Genomic DNA, 23,662 nt, shown 5'->3' on the forward strand with positions numbered 1-23,662 from the left:
GGGAGCCATGAGACAGTACCTTCTCTTGGGTGGAATTGTGTCTTTGGAATTTACTGCATGCTGTGTTCTGCCCTTTGAGTATGGTATTTGTTGACCTTAAGGAAACCATGCAACACTTTTTAAGGGCTGCCTTTCATATCTTTGTGACCTTTAGTTGGTGTTGGATAAATACTCAAACTATATTTTGGTAATTTGCAGGCAACTAGGCCTTTTTGAGATATGAACCAAAACATACATTTAAACCAAGCAGCTCCTGGACTCCAAGTCATCCTTATCCATTCTACTTTTCATCATCAGGAAAACATCAAATGATAATTTGTGCCCTAAACTGTATCTCAAAGGCATTTAGATATAGTTGGTCTTTTGACTGTTATGTATGGACTGTCCCTCAAACATGCTTGACTTCATTTTATCTATGATATTGGAGTGCTATGACATTAGGGCAGCAAAGCCCTTTGGAGCATAATGACCTTTCTTCTCCACATTACTGTAAGGATGTTTACTCCTTAGTCCCGCTAGCTAACGAAAGACCGAAAGGAAGCTCACACAGTGGGAATCCATCTGGCAGTATAAGGACTCATCTGTGAGAAAGCTCATTTGGCTCCCAATCTGATTCATGTTATTATTTTAAGACAGAAGGGAACGCTTTGTTTTAAAGTGAATATACTGCTATTCACCTGAATAGAAGAGTTAAAACAAAGTGGTGAGTAACTGGTGAACTAAAGCTAGAACTAAGAGACCTGAGTCAGGAAACAGATTCTGCTCACTGTATATCGCTATGATGAAGATACTTCTGCAACTTTCTACAATGCCAGATAACTTCCATAAATGAAGCTGCACATCAATATAGTCACTAAGAATGTTTTAATCTGTATTTGTTCTCTTTTGCAGTGCTTGCCTGTTGGCTTTCATTCTGTGCAGCAGAGTCCCTCATTGGTTGTCCGTCCTCTTGCAAGTGCAACAGTGGTACTCTGGAGGTAGACTGTAGTGGCTTGGGCCTTTCATCCATCCCCTTAGATATTCCTTCAAATACTAGGACCTTTTTTTTCCTCAACAACCAACTAAGCACTTTGTCAGAACAAGATTTTGCCAATCTCACTGCTCTCCAGAGACTGGATCTTTCCAACAACTTTTTGGACCAACTTCCTGAGAATGTGTTCAGAGACTTAGGGAACCTCACTGAACTACAACTGAGAAACAACAGCATCAGGAGTTTGGACAAAGATATTCTGCAGAACACTGTCCTTCTGCGTCAGCTGGATCTCTCCATCAATGGACTTTCTGAAATACCTTCAGGCATTTTTGATGACCTCCCTTCTCTTCGTTGGCTCTCTCTCAGGTCTAATCGCCTGCAGAATTTGGACAGGGTAACCTTTGAGCCATTAGTCAGCTTGCAGCAGTTGCAAATAGGGGACAACCCCTGGGAATGTGATTGTAACCTCAGAGATTTCAAATACTGGATGGAATGGTTCTCTTATCGAGGTAAGTACTATTGGGGGAAAGGGTTGGTTATTAATGAAGAAAATTGTTTGCAGCTATTCTTTTGTGGCAATAGGGAGCTTGAAATAAACACATACAGAGAAAAGAGAAACAATTTAGACATGTCAGGCTGACCTAAATTCTAGTTGTTGGACCAGGAGAATAGCCACAATGTATTGTAATCCACCTATAAGACATAGTATGTAATACTAAGAAGGCTCTTGCTATCTAAACAATACCTTATGTACTATGCATGGTATTATTTAGGTAGCAAGTGCCTTCTTAAGCCATTGTTCTCTTGCCAGAGCTTGACAGTCACTCGGCCTCCCAGAGGTGGATTTATTTTGAGGGACTCAAGATAGGGAGAACATTAAATCTGATCATTTAGAAATTTCCGAACTTACTGATGGTAGATCATCATGTTGGAAAAAGACTACCAGAGTGCACAGAGAACGGAACCAAGTGTGTTTAGATAGTTTTCATAAAGAGGAAGGTTTAAGTTGATACCAAATGTCAAACAAAACAGGGTTAAACTGGAAGTTGTTTTCTGTGGCTAGGCTTTTGACTTCATACAATGTCAGCATAGCTGTACCGTTCACATGCAAGATGCTCACAGCAGAACTGTAGCTTCTGATCTTTTAACAGGGATCCCCCATTTAGTTCTGTAAATACAGGATACCAGTGTCACAAATGTCACTGATAATGTGTTAATTGGAAGTAACCTCTCAGTCAATTAATTGGCAATGTATGTGTTATCACTGGATGATTAAGGTTAAGTGTTTCTAACTGCTAGCTCACCATCTTCTGTGATTACAGTTGTTGCTACTTTTTTTTGCTACTGGCTAGTTATTTTTTCTTAAAATTGTTTTAATGATTTATATTTAGACTCTTCATCTATGAAAGCTCATTTTTGGGGCCAGTGGCAGTTTTGGGGGCATCCTGCTAGTATTGTACTGAACACAAAGTGAATGGGCAAGAGTGGAGGTGTCAAATACTTAATTTTTTAAATAATGGATAAAGAGGATTTCTATTCTAGCTAGAGATTGTTCAAAAGATTGACCTGTTGGGGTCTAAAGCTTCCTACTTCCATGGAGGAGAATCTCATTTCCATAAGACCTGCACTTCCACTTTGGTGATTCAAAGGACATTCGATGGAAAGAAAAAGCATGCTAAGCTCCCATTTTCAATGTCTAACTGGATATTCCATAAATAACTTGAGATTTTAACGTGACTTGTACTTAGACAGCTAAACAAATGCCCCTTGGCTATCCTTTGCAATACCAAGTCTCTCTGTAGTATTATGGGTAGGGGTCTGCATTCCCTTCAAGATTCAGCAGGGACTATGATCTGGCGACTAGAAAAATAAGATATACCTCAGTTACCAAAGGAGATGTTTTCTGGAATAACATATTGAACAAAATAATTGTATCTGAAGTTCAAATAACATAGAAAGACTAGGGTTAGGTTCCTATTCCACAAAAATGAAGACCAGTTCAGTATATTTCACCAAGATTTTTATTCAAAGCTATCAGTATACACAAGAGAAATGAAACAACCAGTTCAGGTCAGCCTTGCATAAGTAAACAAACAAAAGGATTTTAATCTTCTACAGATCTTTTAATGTAGGGAACTATTTTAATTACCAATGGTTGGTGACAAAGAATGGCAAACAATCTCCATGAATGAAGCAAAATCCTTTTATTTTCAAGTGTGGCCACACTAGCACAGACAGCCAGACAAGTCATATGTCTATCAAAAAGGCTGTGTGTGCCATTTGATTTTTCAGTTCATTCTTTATACACTTTTCTTGCTGTGTCATGAAACAGATCCACCTCCGGATCCACCTCCGGATCCATGTTTCAAAAACATGTACTTTCACCTTCTTGTCACTTCGGCGCCTCTTAAAACTGATAACCTTCTACACACTTAGAGCAAACATACACGTTATGACATCAGACTCTTTCTTGGATGTCATCCTTCTCTGTATCCTTGAACCACACAGCATCATCCTGTGTTTTCCAAATACTTTTATCTCTCTTTCTCTTTTGCTCTTCTGTAGGCCAAAGGACAAACCTCTCTCTTAGGCTTGTATTTCAGCATTTTTAACATCTCTTCACCTAATAAGCTCCACAAACCCCTTCATTAAAAGCCACAGAGCAATGTGTTTTTAACATACCAGTGAGGGCTTTTGAGAGCTAATTCACTCTTCCTTTCTGTTTTGCTGTTCACTCATGCTCTACAACAGTGGTTCTCAACCTGTGGGTCCCCAGATGTTTTGGCCTTCAACTCCCAGAAATCCTAACAGCTGGTAAGCTGGCTGGGATTTCTGGGCGTTGTAGGCCAAAACAGCTAGGGACCCACAGGTTGAAAACCAGTGCTCTAGAAGCAGCTGTGGTTACTTTACCTGTAGTAGGCAGGCACAGACAACTAGAGGAGTATTAGCTGAGAAATATATCACTTTTCCAAGCTCAAGCTTTGTTGCACAGTTTGTTACAGACATTCTTCTGCAATTTGCGAATCGAGTATCTATATTTCTCCATTCTATCACCACCCACGCAACAATAATACAGTTTAAATATTACAGCTATATGGAGGACTAAAGGGAAAAGGTGGAGGGATAGATCAGCAGAAAAGGACTTTGTAAAAAGGGTCTTCTTTAGCAGATGCTTTGTTAACTGAGGTATGCCTGTAACCCACTTCACCTCAGCTGATCAATTAAAGGACAATCTAATTTTGATTCCTGTTTGAATATGAATCTTGATCTCAAAATTCAAGCCTTCATATCTCCAAGACAGTAACTTTTCGGTTTGTCAGGATTCCATAAAATGTGTAAGCATAACAGCCACTTAGCAGAATATTATATATTCCAAAATGGAACCCAGTAGGCACATGAATGATTGCACTACATAGAATCCTTGAGTTGGAAGAGACCTTGTGGGCAATCAAGTCCAACCCCTTGCCAAGAAGCAGGAAATCACATTCAAAGCACCCCTGACAGATGGCCATCCAGCCTCTGCTTAAAGGCCTCCAAAGGAAGAACCTCCACCGCATGATTTTATATATTTTCTAAAGCAGTTACTATCAGCATTTGTTTCTTGGCAGAACTGGATAGAATCTGCATGGCTAGTTGTCCTTTCTCAGGTGATCAAGCCATGGCTGGGGGCGTTATATCAAAGCAACCTGTTATAGTACAGAGATTTGTCAAACAGGATATATTTATTCCGACTAGGTTTTCTGTATGAAAATGTTCTGAAAATTAAATATGGTTAGAAGTGGCCCCAGTTAATATAGCTAAAATTGTAGCCAAACAGGCATGGTTGCTGTTGTTGTTATTAATTGAAAAAGGAATTTTCACTTCTTGTTACCTTTTCCATGTTTGGTCATGTTCTGACATTTTTTATGAAAATTGCATATTTGTTGTCTCTAGGCAGAATTTTAGAAGGACAGGTGGCAGGCTAGGGAGTTATGATGACTTTAAAAACTGCTCAGGACTTTGTGTTCTGTTCAATTGGCATCAACCTCACCAAACGTGCAAGGATGGAGGGGATAATAGGTACGGCACAGTGACAAATGCAGAAAGATTGCATTTTTTGTAAAGAAGAACTCATTGCTACTTTCTCTCAAGTACCACAGACTGTACAAAAACATGGTAAACATTCCTATTCTGTGGCTCTTAGTCCCAGGAGTAAATACTGAGTACTCGAATAGTCCTTGCTATAGTACTTCAGCATCCTTTCTTCAAAGCATGAATATTGGAAAGCCATGTCAACACAATCTGCTAACAACAGAAGATGGATCTGTCACTCATAAAAACACCCGCATCCTCTTTCTTCTCTTGTATGGAAAGCTTAAGAGAAAAATTATTACTTTTGGGGGATGCCCTCTGTCTCTGTGTCTCCATTAAATCAGAAGTATTTGTATTTGGTCCATGTTCAAGCAACTTTGCTTTGATTCAGACATGTCCTGAATCTCTCCAGATCTACCCATTTCTTTGTAATTTTTGCATATCTACAATGTATATGTAATTGTGACCTGAGCAAACTATCATTCTTGGTATGAGCCATAGACGAGTTAGTATTCTTTGGGCTGAAGTGTTTTCAGAACTAATGAGACAGTGGAAACATTTAATAACTATGAGGTGGAATGAGGAACTAGATTTTGGTCAACATATTGAAACTTAATGGGTGAGATAGAACCATTACCAGTTGCAATCAAATAAACCAAGAACAGGAATATAGGTACTCCCTAGTTTTGATGGGCTACTTCTCATAAAAATACAGGAGTGCGACAAGAGAATACAGTACTTCTTTTGGATATTCATACAACAGAGATTGCTTTTTACATTCTTAAGACAGACTATTTAAATTGCAGCCAGATTTGAAGAAAACAGACCTGTGCATTCATGTATTATTAGATTCTACAAGAGGCTGCTATTGAAAAGCTGGTCCAAAATGATGCTTTGAATATTTATTGGTGCTGGATAGGCAGACCACATAGTATTCAACCTCTATTCAAATAGTAATTTTTTTCTTAGCTAGTCTTAAATCTTAGCCCTGAAAACCTCATACCAGTTCACCTTATATACTTTCTCCTGTACTATATGCATCTTTGTATATATCCTGTTCTGTGTCACTGCCATCTGAGATCCAGAGATGGGGTTTTTGAGGTGTGTCACTTATGCTATGAAATCCCTGTACAATAGTGGTTCCCAACCTGTGGGCTCTAGATTATTAAATATGGTTTTCTGTGGGTGCGCAGATGGCGACTACTGAATGGAATATGTTCTGTATCAGAAACGAGAGCTGATGTGGTCTATCCAATGCAGTTTCCTTATTCAGCACCCCAAATAACCAAACCGAATCTAAAGTTTACCAAAAACTGATTCATAACCCTTTTGGTCTTAACGTTGGAGAGTGGTCCCTGGTCAAAGTGGTCTCTGGTCAAAAAAAGGTTGGGAACCACTGCTGTACAATGAGGACTTATGGCTGACATGTTCCTTCCAGTCGTTTCTGAATTATGGAGATGCTAAGGCAAACTTGTCATAGACTTTCTTGGGGAGAGGTATTCAAAGGTGTGCCATTGCTTCCCCTATGGCACTGAGAATGTGACCTGCCCAAGTTTGTGGTCTCAAAACGTTGTTTCCCAGAGTTGTAATCCAGCATTCATTCCATTACACCACACTGACTCTCCTAATGAAGTCTACCTGGCAGCATTATCACTTACTTTTCACCGCTTGCTGAATACATTGCTTTATTTGGAAGGCTATCAGTGATTGTGTAAACTGAGTATTGCTCTGGAATGTTTGTTCCTACTTATCTGGTTGCTATTTTGTTTTAATTATTTCTGTTGTTTCAATTATTTATTGCTTACCACTATAAAAAAAGCAGGGAACACCTGTTTGACTCTAATGAATTAAACAGCAAAATATTTTTGAAATAATTCATTCTGTAATTCTACAATATTAAATACTATAATAGTGTAGAGAAGTGAAAACCATCATATATTTAAGTCTTTAGCCATGATACTTTTATTGAAGTCAATTGCTACATTGAATATAGTATGATATGACATTAAAATAAGGTACTAAGTGAACTTTTTTTTTGTGGGATAGGAGGCAAGATAGACCAGCTGGCATGTACTCTTCCTAAGGAGCTGCGGGGGAAGGACATGCGCATGGTGCCCATGGAGATGTTTAACTACTGCTCCCAGCTGGAGGATGAGAACAGTTCTACTGTATTGGACAATATTGGCCCTCCTTGCAGTAAAGGAACAACTGCTCCCAAACCTAAAGCCAGTTCTGAAACAGAAGAGGAGCCCAGTGTGGGCTGCCCCCAGAAGCAAAGGTACCGACCTGTCAGTGTGCGCCGAGCCATTGGCACAGTCATCATAGCAGGAGTGGTTTGTGGCATTGTGTGTATCATGATGGTAGTGGCAGCAGCCTATGGTTGTATCTATGCATCCCTCATGGCTAAGTACCATCGGGAGCTGAAGAAGAGGCAGCCATTAATGGGCGATACTGAGGGTGAACACGAGGAACAAAAACAGATCTCCTCTGTGGCATGAATCTAGAAATTGGTGGCAGAAAAGAGCAGGATACAACAGAGGCCTATAGCCTGGGCAGTTTTGCTTTTCCCCAGACATGGAGATGGATTGTGCTGCTTTCTCTTTATTCAATTAGTCAAATATGCTTTATGAGGATACTGGCTCGGGATTCAGTCCATCTCACTTTTCTCTATTCTCATGTAATTCCAAGAGAATAAATTGTAGTCAGACCTCAAAGGCTCATCATCACTTCTCTTCTTTGCAGAAGGCTCCCCATTAATAATTTCACCTGGGGAGCTCAGGCAACCCAGACTACTTTTCATCCCTGCTTCACTTTCCCATAGCATCACAGAGCCTTGTGCAAACAAAATGAGCAGCTCAAGGCACTGAGACATTTCCTGTTAAATCTGACTTAAAACTTCACAGGTCACTATGAGTTGGGTCACTGACATTGCCAGATGGAAATCCACTACACCCACCAGCTATATGGGTGGGAGCAACTCATTTCACAACAACTCCAGGAGTGCATTATAGCAACAGAGAGCCTGACTTCCCTACTTTTGACACAAGACAGGAATTAACATTCTTTAGAATCAAAAGCAGCACTTTGCACATTCATCCTGGATGCACCCTCGTCAACATACTAAAGGACTGGGACAAATACATTCACACAGGCTGATTACCACTTATGTATACAAACATGCCTATACATACCTATGTTGCATTGCATACCACCTGTACATGCCTATTTGTTAAACACAAAAGATGTACCAGCTCATCCTCGTCGTATGGATAATTTATGAACCCGGCAATTATCATTTAACAGTGCTGGAAAAGGAAAGGCGGTACATGAGAGGAAACACGAAGAATGCTATTTAACAAGCAGTTACTTTGGGAAGGCTAGTATGATTGGTGCACAAGGGAAAATGTTTTTCCCCAAGACATTGGAGAATTAATCTGAAAGGCTCTTACCAGTCATTGTGGCAGAAATGGTCTCTCTAAGGATTAAGAGGCTGCTCTTGCCTTTCTGATCTCCTTAGTATATTGGGGAGAAATACTGAAGTGGTTGTGAGTATATCAAACACCCTGGAGGTCATAGCAAGAATCATTAGTGTAGCCATGCGGCTGCTTCCACGTATGCAGTGCAACATAGGGTGGGTCTGATGGGGAGGACTGGGGGCATGATTTAGAGCTAAAAATGGAAAAACAAGGGGACTCTGTGTAAAATGAAAAAAGGAGAAGCTGTTCATGGACCTGAAGATGTTAGTCAGCTTTTCATGTAAACAGCTGATACAGGCATACATATATAATATATTCACTTGTGGGTTAATATACCAAGAACCCATGTAAGAGTCCACCTAAAAACATGGATGAAATTAATGTTCTGAGCAACATCTATGGACATTATACATGAATGCATTCAAACACACAGAGGCACATATGAGCACAGGCATTTGCACATCCCTCCGTGACCATATGAATTCCTGCCCTGAATACCTTTTACAGGTCTGTAGCACATCACATTAGCCTCATCTCTTTTCCAACTGATGGCAGAGGTGCGGAAGGGGAGGGGCGGAGAATCAGCATAAGGACGCATTTTATATCAGTGGAAGTGGGATAAAGTGCTGTCTCCAGGGGAGAGCACATATTACCATGGTAACCTGCTCTAGCCCGTCACAGCGGGTATTCCTGGGATAGGAGGCTGACACAAGAGGTCGTGCAGCCGCAGTTTTTCTGGATACTGTGATCCTTGCAGTCATGAAACAACCTGGCAGCTGGCCCAGATTCTGAAATATCTCTCCAGCAACTCAGGAGCAGAGCCCAGCAATCACCTGAGCTGGGCAGGGACCCGGTTACCAGAGTTCTTCCTTCTTTTCTTGTATTTCTGATGCCTTTAGATGATCTGTAGTTCTTACTTTGGCTGTTCCTGATGGTTTTGAATAGAAGTAGTGCTCGCTGCCTTTTAATTCATCCCCAAATGCTCTATCAGCAAACAGGAACACTGTGAAAGACTTGAGACTCCTTCACGGAGCAACAATTCAACCCTTTCTCATCCTATTTGCCAAGGACTACCAGATCCAAAAAGATGGAATATACTTCTAGTACAGAGAAAACATCCCATGGAACTTCAGGGAGGCCACCGTGGGAAGCTAATTGTGGCATTTCAGTTTATGGAGCATGTGAAGAAAGTCAACATTAGGGCAAGGGACAAACTCCAAGGAAGGAGCATAAGGACTGTCTAACTATTATGTACCATCTATATATTGCAGTTCCTCCAAACACCCAACTCCGCTCCTGCTTCATCCCTATCTGATGGGTAATCTAGACAGTGTGTGTTATGTCTATACTGCTTCTACTATTTATATACCCAGCAAAACAGGACTAGCACTCTGCTTGCTGGATATACAATTCCAACATTACTGTCTTTATCATTTTCCCAAAGGAACTTACCTCTGTAACATATTGGACAGCACAATCATACTTGAAATGGGATTTATGTCAGAGCTGTATATTTATAGATCTCTATTTTACTTGTAAGGAATAATGATGACATGTTTGCACAAAAAGAAATGATGTGCGCATTTGTGTTTAGGGGATGAGAAGAACTGGGAAAATGAAATGACAAGAGGAAGCGAGAGGCGAGAAAAACCCTTTCCTCTTCCCATCCCCTATTTTCACCTATGACACATTCCCCTTTGCTGCCAATAATCTCTTGTTTTCCATGTTTTGTGTTTAATTACAACCTTAAATTTTGTTCTAATTTCTCATTGATATGGCGTAGAGCTGACCCTGATACTTCCACATTTAGAAATTCATAAAAGGGAAGTAAGTGAAGGGATAAAGTAATAGCTTGTAGACCAAAGTAGAGGATGACGAATGGACATTGGTTGGTCCCAAATATGCTAGAGAATTTTTGGGAGCACAACTGTTTGTGGAGAAACTTTTAAGTGACTGCAGAATGCAATAAACTGATCTGGGAAATGTCCTTTTGAATTTACTGGGAAACTGTGCCTTCAGTTGTAATTTGAAGTTCTAGAGCACAGGTGTCAAACACAAAGCCCATCAGCTGAATCTGGCCCTCGATGTCTTTTTATGTAGCCCTCGAGATGTTGGACTCTTGTATTTCTCATCATCAGACATCATGACAAGCTGATGGGAGTTGTGATACAGTAACATCTGGAAGGCTCCGGTTCTTCTGTTCAATCAGGATAGTTGAGTCTGAATTTAAATACAAGGCTTGTGGATATGATGTCTGACTTTAAAACGCCCTTTAACTTTTCCCCAACTTCAGAGCCACAAGTGCTGCCGGGATACAATCCCCATTATCCTTAATCTGCGTGGTGGATAATCAAAAGTGATTGGAGTTGTCATTCAATAACATCTGAGTAAAAATTAAAGAGTACTGACCACTATGTGAAAAAATTATAGTTGTCTCTCTATCTACGGCATCTCTGTCCATTGATTCAATGGCCCTTTGAAGGCCACCACAAGGCTGATGTGCCCCTTGATGAAAATGAGTTTGACACCTCTGTTCTAGAGCATACATAATTTACTACTCTTGAACTAGATCTAAAACCACAGAAATTATTTAAACGTTCTTGCATCTCATCATCTTCCCAGCCCATCGGCCAAGATCCACCTGCTGAGAACGCAAGAATTTAGAATATCATCTTTTTTGTATTGATGCAACTAGAATTGATCATAGGTGTCGACAGTGTAAAGAATTAAGATAAAAGTATGGATTTTCCAAATCCACATGATGTATTCCATATGAATAGAAGCTCACATGTAGAATAATTCAGAACTGACAGTCAGGTGGAACGGAGAAGGTAAATACCTCAGCAATGGGGCCCTTCAGCAGAGTCAGTATAATCCTTCTAGTATGCATGGCTGTAACAAAGTACCTATACTAAGTCCAAAATACTACCAGCAGTGCATGGTTGTGTAGCATATGTGAAGGAGGTTTTTTTCAGGAGTTTGGTGATAAGATGACACCACTGTTAGAATTTGTATATACAAGTCCAAAGGACATTTTCACAAATGATGAAAACAATGCACGCTGATTATTAATGTGGCACTTTGGAACGTTATTGTTGCATGGTCTAACATGGGAAACAGTTTTGATAACTGCATACAGAAGCCTGTAACTATCCAGCTATCAATTGTAATAATTGTAACAATCTAACAAAAGCTTTCCTCCCACTCTATGTATGAACTAGACCAGGTTTCAAAAAACAAATGGCCATGACATCACTGAAGATGAAACAGCCTGCTTTAATACCTTGACCTGTCCCAATAAGAACTAATTGGAAGATTATTATAAATGTGAAAATGCTGCAATATTAACATCTATAATGCATGCGGCATGTGATATCACTGCGGAAATATGCATGCATAGAATATCAATACAGATTTCAACATCATTTGTGAAAATGTTCTTTGTGCGCTCCAGACTATCAGGTACGGATAACAAATAGCTGAGAGGATACAACAAAAAATGGCTCTTGGTAGCTGGCCAGAAGCCCCAATGAAGGACCATTTAATTCCACCAAGAAAGGTGTCATAAGCAAGAAATATGCTCTCCTGTGCTGGTAGGTCAATACAGCAACCAGAGAAAATGTATCTCTCTCTAATACGGTTAGAAAGACCCAGGAAACAGGGATAGGCACAACTCCTGGGGAAAGGGGCAAGAGGGATGGACAGGTGGTGCATACAATCCTTTTTCTTTCTGTTAGAATTTAAGAAAGAACAATATGTTGTTGTTTTTTAAAAAAGCAGCTGAAGGTATATTATATTTCTGGCTTGTTGTTTTAGAAGAATAATAAAGAATGTATTTTCCTAAGCATCTCATGTTTTACATGTTTTATTTTGTGGAAGTAACACACTCCTACTTCTTTCTGACCAAAATGTTGGCAGTTTGAATCTGGGGAGTGGGGTGAGCTCCTGCTGTTAGCCCCAGCTTCTGCCAACCTAGTTGTTTGCAAACATGCAAATGTGAGTCCATCAATAGGCACCGCTTCAGCGGGAAGGTAACGGCGCTCCATGCTGTCATGAGGCCACATGAACTTGGAAGTGTCTATGGACAACGCCAGCTCTTTGGTTTAGAAATGGAGATAAGCACGACCACCCCCTCCAGGGTCAGACACAACTCGACTTAATGTCAAGGGGAAACCTTTACCTTTACTTTTACTTATTTGGAGGTTTGCTGTAGGAATTCCATAAAAACAACAGGCTCTTTGACATAAAAGTGATGTCCACAAATACACAAGGATTCAGAAGTGAAGCTAAGTGAATTGCTTAATTTTGATTAAATCATGTGCCTGTGAATAAAAGGCAGGCAGACATGTTACAACCAAAAAATAAAGTCTTGCTATACTTTAAAGCAGGAGTTCTCAACCTGGGGGTTGCGACCCCCCAGGGGGGTCGCCTGGCCATTTCGGATGGGTCGCGAGGCAGGCAAGGGGTCCTCCGCAAAGCCTCACACAAAGCCTGCCTCGCCTGTCTCACGTTCTCACCATTGGCGAGGGCGTGGGGCAGGCGAGGGGTCCTCCACGCAAGGCCTGGCCTCGTGCAAAGCCTGCCTCACCTGCCTCGCATTCTCGCCATCCGGGAGTTCTTTATGGAGGTTTCAGTGGTCTGTGGAAGTCAGCGCTGAATTGGTTGAAGGTACTGCAAATCCATTTTTCTCTCTGATTAATCGTGATGCTTTAATTATGTTGAATTTGTAACAATTAAAACACATCCTTCATATCAGATATTTACATTACTATTTGTAAAAGTAGCAAAATTACAGTTATAAAGGAGCAACAAAAATAATTTTATGGTTGGGGGTCACCACAACATGAGGAACCATATTTAGGGGTCCCGGTGTTAGAAAGGTTGAGAACCACTGCTTTAAAGGCTGGCATAAGCTTTCATGGATTCATTAGACTGTTTGTTTACCCTCATTTGATATACACAAGCATGCATACAGAGACACCACTCCAATCTTTGCACAATGTGCTTTTTATGTACAATGTGTTTTACCATGTGTAATAACATCTCATGGATTCTAGCCCACAAAAGCCATGTCCTAGAATAAAATCCTTTAGGGTGACACAAGACTCTACGTTATTTTTAACACACTGCAAGACTTTCCGGCAATCTGAGAATCATCAGCTTAATTTAGATAGGAGACCATTCATACAAGCCATGCTTCATTCAAACATTTATCCAGAGACATCGAAGTAGTGTGACTGTTATAGATGAGCTACATTTCATTGGTCATCCCAATCCGAAAGAGCTTTTTAAAAAGGATTTGTTCATATTAGGAACAACGGAAATATAAAGCTACAGCATTCTCTAAGGTTGAATACCAGCCTCTCAATGAAGATTTGCAGCAAGAGTGTGAAACCTTGTGAAAGAGACCCTAGGATTATAGTCTACATCGCAAATAAAACATGAGTCAGCAGTGTGATGGAGCAAAAAAGGTTAATGTAGTATATTAAGCTTCATTAATAGAACAATAATTTACAATTCATGAGTAGCGAAGGATCTAATTTATTTTGCACTAGTCAGGCTGTATCTGGAATCCAGTAAGATCCCATATCCATGGGAGAATACATTCTTGGACTTATCATGGAAATGTGAAAATGAAGATACATCCCACCTCGAAGTTTTAAGATCTTCTGGGGAGGCCCTGCTCTCGACCCCGCCAGTCTCTCAAGCGAGGCTGGCGGGGACGAGGAGCAGGGCCTTCTCAGTGGCGGCCCCCCGCCTGTGGAACGCACTCCCCGGGGAGATTAGATCGGCGACCTCCCTCCTAGCATTTAGGAAAAAACTAAAGACCTGGATGTGGGACCAAGCTTTTGGTCACTCTGTCAATTAACTCAAGGACCTGGGAATAGGCAAAGACAAACGGAGTAGAACGGACTTATGGACTCTGATATATGGACCCTGACATGAGATTGTTTTAGGTTTTAGGATTTTACTATGTATTGATGTTTTAATTTAAGTGTTGAATTGTTATTTTTTGTATTACTTGTTATGTGTTCGGGCATCTAATTGTGCCCTCCCCTGTAAGCCGCCCTGAGTCCCCCCCGGGGTGAGAAGGGCGGGGTATAAGTGAATGAAATAAATAAATAAATAAATAAATAGCAAGCACTGTTGAAATTAATTACTTCTATCCAAAACATACCACAGAATCACGCTGGAGGCCTTAGAAAATGCTAAAGAGAATACTTTTCTAGCTTTTCTAGATCTTTTGGTTGACTTTATGGTCAACTTCTGGCAGAAGCATATCGTAGAATTGGCCTGGAGGATCTAGAAAACGCCTAGAGCAGAGTTTCTCAAGCTGTGTTCTTCCAGATGTTTTGGACTTCAGCTCCCACAATTCCAAACAGCTGGCAAGATGGCTGGGATTTCTGGGAGCTGAAGTCCAAAACACCTGGAAGAGAATAATTTGAGAAACATTGGCCTAGAAAGAATATATCTTTCAGACATGGGTAAGTGAAACAGTGGGTATCAATCTCATGGATACAGAGGTCACACAGTACTATGTCCAATTCTGCATACCACAAACAAGTTCTCCTTCTATTTCCCAGGGAAATAGGAGAAAACGTGGAGGCCATGACAGACTTTGTATTTCTAGGTGCAAAGATTACTGCAGATGCAGCCTGCAGCCAGGAAATCAGTAGAGGCTTACTTCTTGGGAAGAGAGCAATGTCCAATCTCGACAAAATAGTGAAGAGTAAAGACATCATACTGGCAACAAAGATCCGCATAGTCAAAGCAATGGTATTCCCCATAGTCACCTATGGACATGAGAGCTGGACCATAAGGAAGGCTGAGCAAAGGAAGATAGATGTTTTTGAACTGTGGTGTTGGAGGAAAGTTCTGAGAGTGCCCTGGACCACCAGAAGATCCAACCAGTCCATACTCCAGGAAATAAAGCTCGACTGCTCATTGGAGGAAAGGATAGTAGAGGCAAAGCTGAAGTACTTTGGCCACATCATGAGAAGTAAGAAAAGCTTAGGGAAGACAATTATGCTGGGGAAAATGGAAGGAAAAAGGAAGAGGGGCCTACCAAGGGCAAGATGGATGGATGGCATCCTTGAAGTGACTGGATTGACCTTGAAGGAGCGGAGGGTGGTGACAGCCAACAGGGAGGTCTGACATGGGCTGGTCCATAAGGTTATGAAGAGTTGGAAACGACTGAACAAATGAGCAACAAGAACAAAACAAGTTCAGAGGAGGACAATGAAGATGGTCAGTGGTCTCATATTCACATTCCCATGTATTCCTCAATAAATTAGAAGTACACTGGCAAAAATGCATGTAGAGTTATATCCATTTGTACTTTCAAATCTCTCACTTCCAGCATATGGGATTGTTCTTTTCTCACTCTCCTTTTTTTAGCTCTTTCTTTCATCATCATGTTCTCTCTCTTATCCCTCTTCATGAGCAGCTGCTCTTCAGATATTCCTTTCTCTCATCTTCTCAACTGTCATTTATCAATTGTAACAGACCATTTCAACCCCCACAGACCATCTGCTTTATAAAAAGGTTGCTCTCCTCCACAGGCAGGGCTATTCTTTTGACATTCTGTGCTTGACATAAATCTGGGCTATTGGAGACAGAGGCGCACAAAGGTGCTTTTGGGCTGGATCCAAATTCAGATACAAGGTTCAATCTAAAATTATCTAGCCTTTAGGCTAGCCAAGGGTAATCTTTGATTAAACAAAGATATGAAGGATGCAAAGAAATTGAAAATATGTTCCCTGAAGCCACGTGGCCTTTTGAGTAAAAAACTGTAATAGGTCCCAGCACTACAAGGAAGTATTACAGAGAACCCCAGGTTTACTTATATTACAAAGGAATAGCTATAACTCAAATGGGTTATATTTGTCCACACAGTATTGCCACTGATATTAACAGAACCGTAAGTTCTGTATCTCTGTCCACAGTCATTCTCCATCCTCATGGGGAAGGTACAATGTTTAATTGCTAGTATCTTCAACTGCTAGTATCTAAAAGCCTCCACGCTTGGAAAGACCTCTGCTTGAGGACTTGCACAGATGCTGCCAATTGAAGTAGGCAGTACTGGGAGATACGGACAAATCGCACAGCAGAAGGAAGCTCCATATGTTGAAAGAACAAATAGAATAATTGTATTGGATTTTAATGCTGCATTCATCTTCCTCCTTGTTTTGTTCTTTATTTAAAATGCATCTTTTTAAAAAAAAACTTGGAGAATTGTATTTTCCTATGCACTTCATACATTCTCACTAGTACCTATGTTTAATCTGCAATCTGCTCCTGAAACGTGGTTGCACACATTCTGCAAACATCACAACTAGAACAAAGCCATACAATGTTGAGCAGATGTTTCAAAATAGTGTGAGTTAGGTTCTGAACAAAGGAGAAGACGACCAGAAAGGAAGCAGAGCTGATAAAAATGACAAAGGCTTACTAATGGAAGCAGAAGATAACATCCAAACATAAAGCACTCTAAAGTCATTCTTCTGCTTCAAGCTCTGCTGGAATTAAGAAAACAAAACATGCCCATGACAAACATATAACAGATGAAAGCTTAAAAGAACTACAAATGAGATCCAAACATCTTATGGAATGTACTGCTGTAATATGGCACCTATCTTAGATGGCTTAAAGAGATGATGACAAATCCATGAAGGTCAGATCTACTAACAGCTGCTATGATGAGTACATGAAAACCTCATATTCATACACAACATACTACTAAACACTAGTTGCTTAGGAGAGTAAATATAATAGGCTTTCATGATGTTCTGGAAGACATTCCAAAGACTAATAGACCACTCTGGAAAGCATGATCCTGGGCTGTGTTGACCTTCGGATTGACCCAAAAAGAATACTTCTGAGATTTGTATAATGTAAACTGGATTCTAATGCATGAATTCATTCAAGCACCTGATATATATATTTATGTGCATTCAATCGTGCCAACTTCCAACTTAATTCAGAAAAATCATAGTTCATAAAACATTGTACAGGGTGTTTTAAACAGACGAGCCTAGTTTGAAATTGCTATATCTCTGCAACCACAAACCACTCATGAATTTAACTCTTACTACTTGAAAGGGTAGGGAATAGAGTTTTAAATGACTACTGTTAGATCAGCAAACAAACTAGCCTCAGTCATTCACAAGATGGCAACCCCACAACATAAGGCTTAATTATGAAGGAAAGTGAAAATGTAGCTTTGGGATCAAGCCTTCAGATAATAGTTGCAGTGCCATAATAGATATGGAATAAATACAATAACTACTGGAACGGCCCTGGACTACGATTATGGATGGCATAATTTTTAATATTGAATGTAATTTTTAAAATGTTTAATATGCATTAATCATTATAATTATAATTATAATTATGTTCATTGGAATTGTATGTTGCTATAATGCAGTGTTTCTCAACCTGGGGATCAGAACCCCCTGAGAGGTCACCAGGGGATGTCTGAGGGGACACCAAAGATCATCAGAAAACAGTATTTTCATGGGGGTTCTGTGTGGGAAGTTTGGCCCAATTCTATCGTTGGTGGGGTTCAGAATGTTCTTTGATTATAGGTGAACTATAAATCCTAGAAACAACAACTCCCAAAGTCTATTTTCCACAAACTCCATTAGTGTTCACATTTGGGCATATTGAGTATTTGTGCCAAGTTTGATCCAGATCCATCATTATTTGAATACATCATTGTTTGAGTCTATTCAAACATCATTGTTTGAAGATTGGGAACTGCTCTCTGGATGAAGAGATCAACTCCAAAACTCAAGATCAATGCCCATCACACCCTTCCAGTATTTTCTGTTGGTCATGGGAGTTCTGTATGCCAAGTTTGGTTAAATTCCGTCATTGGTGGAGTTCAGAATGCTCTTTGATTGTAGATGAACTATAAATCCCAGCAACTACAACTCCCCAATGACAAAATTGCCCCCCCCCCAAACCCCACCAATATTCAAATTTGGGTGTATTGGGTATTTATGCCAAATTTGGTCCAGTAAATGAAAATAAATCCTGTATATCAGATATTTACATTATGATTCATAACAGTAGCAAAATTACAGTTATGAAGTAGCAACGAAAATAATTTTATGGTTGGGGGTCACCACAACATGAGGAACTGTATTAAGAGGTTGCAGCATTAGGAAAGTTGAGAAACACTACTTTAAGACATTGAATAATTGCTGATATGTAAGCCACTTTGAGTCCCCTACAGGTTTGAGAAAGGCGGGTATAAATAGAGTACATAAATAAATAAACAAACCAGGATGCTTGCCATAGATGCAGGCAAAACGTCAGGAGAGAATGCCTCTAGAACATGGCCATATAGCGCGAAAAAACCTACAACAACCCAGTGATTCCGGCCATGAAAGCTTTTGACAATACAAACCAGTTATTCTCCACTTGCAAGGTTATTATTATTATTAATTTTTGTAGATTTATTACTGGCTCAAAATATTTAATAAAACTTGATAACTTATTAAACCATGTGTAACTTTTTGTGTAATTGTAACACGTTGCCATTGTGAAATATACTGCTTTGAAATTGGGTCTATCGCTTTGAAACGTCCTGTACTCCTCAACAGCCTATTTGTTACCCTTGTAAACTGCAAGAAGAACGACAACCAAGACTGCAATGGCCTTTTCTAAAGACTATATATCAGAAATCATTAAGAAAACGGTTACTCTGCTTTTGCTCTCTAGAACTAACTGGGCAAATGGTTATTACAAGCCTGAAATAAGACATATTTGTACCTCCATACATATACCATGTACATATACATATACCATTGCATAGTCATTCTGCCCAATGACTGAATACAGGCATGGGTCAACTTGGGCCTTCATTCCAGATGTTTTGGACTTCAACACCCATCATTCCTAACAGCCTCAGGCCCTTTCCTTTTCTGGGGAAAAGGAAGGGGCCTGAGGCTGTTAGGAATGGTGGGAGTTGGAGTCCAAAACACCTGGAGGGCCCAAGTTGGCCCATGCCTGCTTTGAAGCCTTGGTTTCACCACATCTGGTCACTGCAAGCCACACCACAAAAGTGTGTCACTACAGCTAACCATGCGAGAATTGCTTGGTTAGGTGGTATATTTAGGACCACTCTAACCTTATTCTTTAAACTTACTGGAAATGGTGTGGACAGCTCTGGAAAGTGCGAAGAGATCCTAGGAATGCCTGACTCATGTAGATTTTTGGACACTTGATTACTGCCAGATGAATGCATGAGCTATTGAAGAGCATTATGTTTGAAAGCACATGAAAGATCTGTCATACTAGGAAATTGTTCAATCACACATTCTACATCACTTGAAGTTGTAGTCATCAAATAGTGAATACAGAAAGTGTATACCGAGTCAGATGGAGAGTACATCTAAATCAGTGGTGCATAACCTGTGGCCTTCCAGGTTTTTTGGATTTCAGCTCCCAGAATTCCTGACCATTGGACAAGCTGGCTAGAGCTTCTGGTAGTTGGAGTCCCAAATATCTGGAGGACCACATTGTGTGTATCATCGATCTAAATCAATATAGTCTATACCAGTGCTTAAGTGGTTGAGGGGGAAAAGTAAAGGGCCTGAGGGTGTTAGAAATGGTGGGAGTTGAAGTCCAAAACACCTGGAGGGCCCAAGTTGCCTCATACCTGTTGTATAATGACCATGTATTGCCCAGAAGACCCACAGAAACAATATATTTGTGTATCAAAATAATGCTATCTCCACAAGCAAACTACAAGGCATAGGTTTATGTTAGCAATTAGATTTATGCTTTCAAATACCTCAGAGTGTGTCCTATATACAACAAATCCCATGAACACAGAGTTGTACCATCACAATGCCCACTGACGTTCCCAAAACAACTACCTTCAGAGAGGAACTGCACTGCAAATAGACATTTCCAAAGGGTGGGCACTATTATAGGAGTTAACATCAGGGAAAGGAAGAAGAGGAAATTAAAAGTGAAAAGTTGAAAGCCCAGCACATGACTCTTCCTCTATCACATCTGTGAATCCTGGAGCGTGAGAGTAATTGTCTGAAATGAGTCAGACCAAAAGGCAGAAGGAAACAGTTGCCATAGAAACCACTCTCACTGCTCTAATTCTCCTTCGTATTAAAAACGATCTCAAACAATTTGGGAGCAAAGGGAATGTGGCAACGTCTGTGGGGTTGTCGTCTCAGAATGTCCTGCAGTATGTGAGCTTCCTCTGGGCCGCGGAGGGTCTCTTTCCCCTTCAAGCATGACAACGGGAGCAATCAGGAGACAAACTGACAAGGACAGCAAGAGACAGATAACCCTGAGCGAGACAGTGTCTGCTGCATGAGAGATTAAACCAGCTCCTGGGCTGCAATCCCAAATCCGGAATGGGCATTCAGCCAGTGGACTGGAAACGGAGATTTCCCAAGGAAATTCCCCACAAATATCAAAAGGCCAAACCCAAAATAACTCCATTTCTAGTAAATTGGACTCACTATATGATTCTCATCCCACGTAAATTCAAAACACAAGGAATAGGCAAAGAATCTAAATCTATGTATTGTCAAAGGCTTTCATGGCCAGAATCAAGGGTTGCTGTGGGTTTTCTAGGCTGTATGGCCATGCTCCAAAAACATTCTCTCCTGATGTTTTGCCTGAATCTATGGGAGGCATCCTCAGAAGTTGTGAGGTCTGTTGGAAATGAGGAAAATTGGGTTTATACATCTATGGTGCTGTGGGTTAAAGCACTGAGCTGCTGAGCTTGTTGACCGAAAGGTCGCAGGTTCGAATCCGGGGAGCAGCGTGAGCTTCTGCTGTCAGCCCCAGTTCCTGCCAACCTACCACTTCGAAAACATGCAAATGTGAGTAGATCAATAGGTGCTGCTCCGGTGGGAAGGTAATGGCACTACATGCAGTCATGCCGGCCACATGACCTTGGAGGTGTTTACGGACAATGCTGGCTCTTCGGCTTAGAAATGGAGATGAGCATCACACCCCAGAGTCGGACACAATTGGACTTCATGTCAGGGGAAAACCTTAACTTTACCTTATATCTATAGAATTTCCTGGGTGGGAAAATCGAAATCTAAAGCCAGCTTCTGCTTTTACTTCTTAATGGAAAAGGCAGCCCTTTGATTTCAGATTTTCCCTTAAAGTGAGATAAAAATACAATAGAACAAAAAATTGCTTCTTAATGGAAAGTATACCTGAAAGAATTGTAAGTATAAGAATCCATGGCAGTCTCCCACACCACCATTGCCCCTCCCCAAAAGTTGAGAAGCAATTTGATCACACATTCCCGTCCGAAAAACACAAGAATAGTATGTCAAAAAAACCTAGATTATCACTCCCTTATCAATAGATTCAATATCCACAGTGTCACTTATCCAAGATTATGCCCCAAAAGTATTTGTAGGCTTCCCTAGGTCCTTCAGGATAATTCCATGCTATGCTTTTAGCCCAAGCCACTCAAAATATAGGGGTTGCCATTCTCTTCACATATTCACGGAGTCTTGGAACATATCCCTCAACAGGTGCAAGGTCATACTGTAGTTATAATACTACATAGCTGCTGGACCAGCCTAACAACTACCATGTCTTACTACATAGAGAAGCCATTGAAATCCACAAGCATGTGGACAATTTCAACAGAAAGGAGGAAACCATGAAAATAACCAAAATCTGGCTACCAGTATTTAAAAAACTCTTAAAATCAGGACAGTAAAAAAGCACTTAAAAAGCACAGGAGAGTTCTGGTCAAGAATCAAGCAGGGACAGCTAACACCTCCCAACAAAGGAGTTCCCCAGGCAGCAACCAGCCAGGCATTGAAGCTGCAGAGCCATGAAATGTCAATTAAGGTGGTGAATTGCAACATACACACTTGCTTCAAACAGACAAGAGTTCTTTCTCCCACCCTGGATATTATTCCACAGATAAAATGTTCCCTCACTATTTCATGGTTCACTTTTTGCGGACTCACTGTTTTGTGGGTTTTTGCCTCCCACCTTTTCACCTTCTCCCTCAGGAGAGAGGCAGCCAATCAAGAGAGATTGCAAAGCAAAGGAGAGATAGCTAGCAAAAAAAAAAAAAGTGTGCAGTGCCTTTAAATCTCTCCTCACTTTTCCCTCACTCTCGGAATGTGATAATACATATATATAGCATCTCTACTTTGTGGGTTTTCACTTTTCGCGGGTGGTCCTGGAAGTAAGTGAGGGAACACTGTATATAAACCTCACTTGCCCAGTTTCTAACAGACCTCATAACCTCTGAGGATGCCTGCCATAGATGTGGGTGAAACATCAGGAGAGAATGCTTCTGGAACATGGCCATACAGCCTGGAAAACTCACAGCAACCCAGTGATTCTGGCCTGAAAGCCTTCGACAACCCATTCTACATAGCTGCAGTTAAACAGCCGACCCTGTCTATGCTGGTCCTGACAAATTCGTGGTCATCTAGTGCAGGCACAATCCCTTTAAATTTGGAACAGAGAATCTTCTGCATTTGTGGACTTTCACAGAGCCTGCAGTAGTATGCATTGTGCGGATGGAAAGTTTTTTTCATTTTTCTTCCCTGCAGTACTTTCTTGCTCTGTCTCATAAACTACTTTTGAAATTGATCTAAACTCAAAAATAGTTGGCCAAGTACCATGTAGGGCAGCTATTCAAGAAAAAAAAAACCTCTCTCTGCCCATATAACTGCACTGATCGTTGCCTTCAATTTTCTGAGCGATAAAAGAAAGGCCCTTAGATGAAAAGATAAACGGTTTGAGGAGACAGAAAACCAAATGCTCCTGATATCTGGAAATTCTGTATTCTGCGGAGGGCGGATCTATAAGGACATGAACCACAAACTCTGTTCCCATATGCAGCAGCAACTAAAAGCAACTCTTTAAAATAAACAGCGCATGGACACACACTCATAGAGTTTGCACATGCCTGGAATAATGATAAGATGCCAAGCAAATAACTCACTTGAGAAGGTCACCCAGTAAAAAGAAACATCATATACAAAGACCAAGGCGACAGCAGAACTCCCACATAGATTCCAGCAGTTTCACTGGGACTTTAAATCTGTCATCAGCTGCAATGTAACTGCAGCAGTTTTCCCCAGTGAAGAATAAAGCCCCAGGTTATTGATTCACA

At 40.6% G+C, this 23,662-nt stretch overlaps 2 protein-coding genes across 5 annotated transcripts in view; one reads left to right on the forward strand and one right to left on the reverse strand.

Annotated features, from left to right (window-relative positions):
* LRTM2 (leucine rich repeats and transmembrane domains 2) overlaps positions 1-12,367 on the forward strand; it is a 48,100-nt gene extending 35,733 nt beyond the window's left edge. For all 3 annotated transcript variants that reach the window (XM_060776709.2, XM_067469274.1, XM_060776710.2), the window contains 2 exons: positions 892-1,482; positions 7,091-12,367. In XM_060776709.2, the coding sequence (XP_060632692.1) occupies positions 892-1,482; positions 7,091-7,542 (1,043 nt within the window). In that variant the 3' untranslated portion in view covers positions 7,543-12,367. The remainder of the gene's footprint in view (positions 1-891; positions 1,483-7,090) is intronic.
* The window catches only part of CACNA2D4 (calcium voltage-gated channel auxiliary subunit alpha2delta 4), a 215,143-nt gene that overhangs the window by 92,264 nt on the left and 99,217 nt on the right, over positions 1-23,662 (reverse strand). The gene's annotated exons all lie outside the window — the stretch shown is intronic.

This window comes from Anolis sagrei, chromosome 5, assembly GCF_037176765.1.
Source record: "Anolis sagrei isolate rAnoSag1 chromosome 5, rAnoSag1.mat, whole genome shotgun sequence".
NCBI classification, from domain to species: Eukaryota; Metazoa; Chordata; class Lepidosauria; order Squamata; family Dactyloidae; genus Anolis; species Anolis sagrei.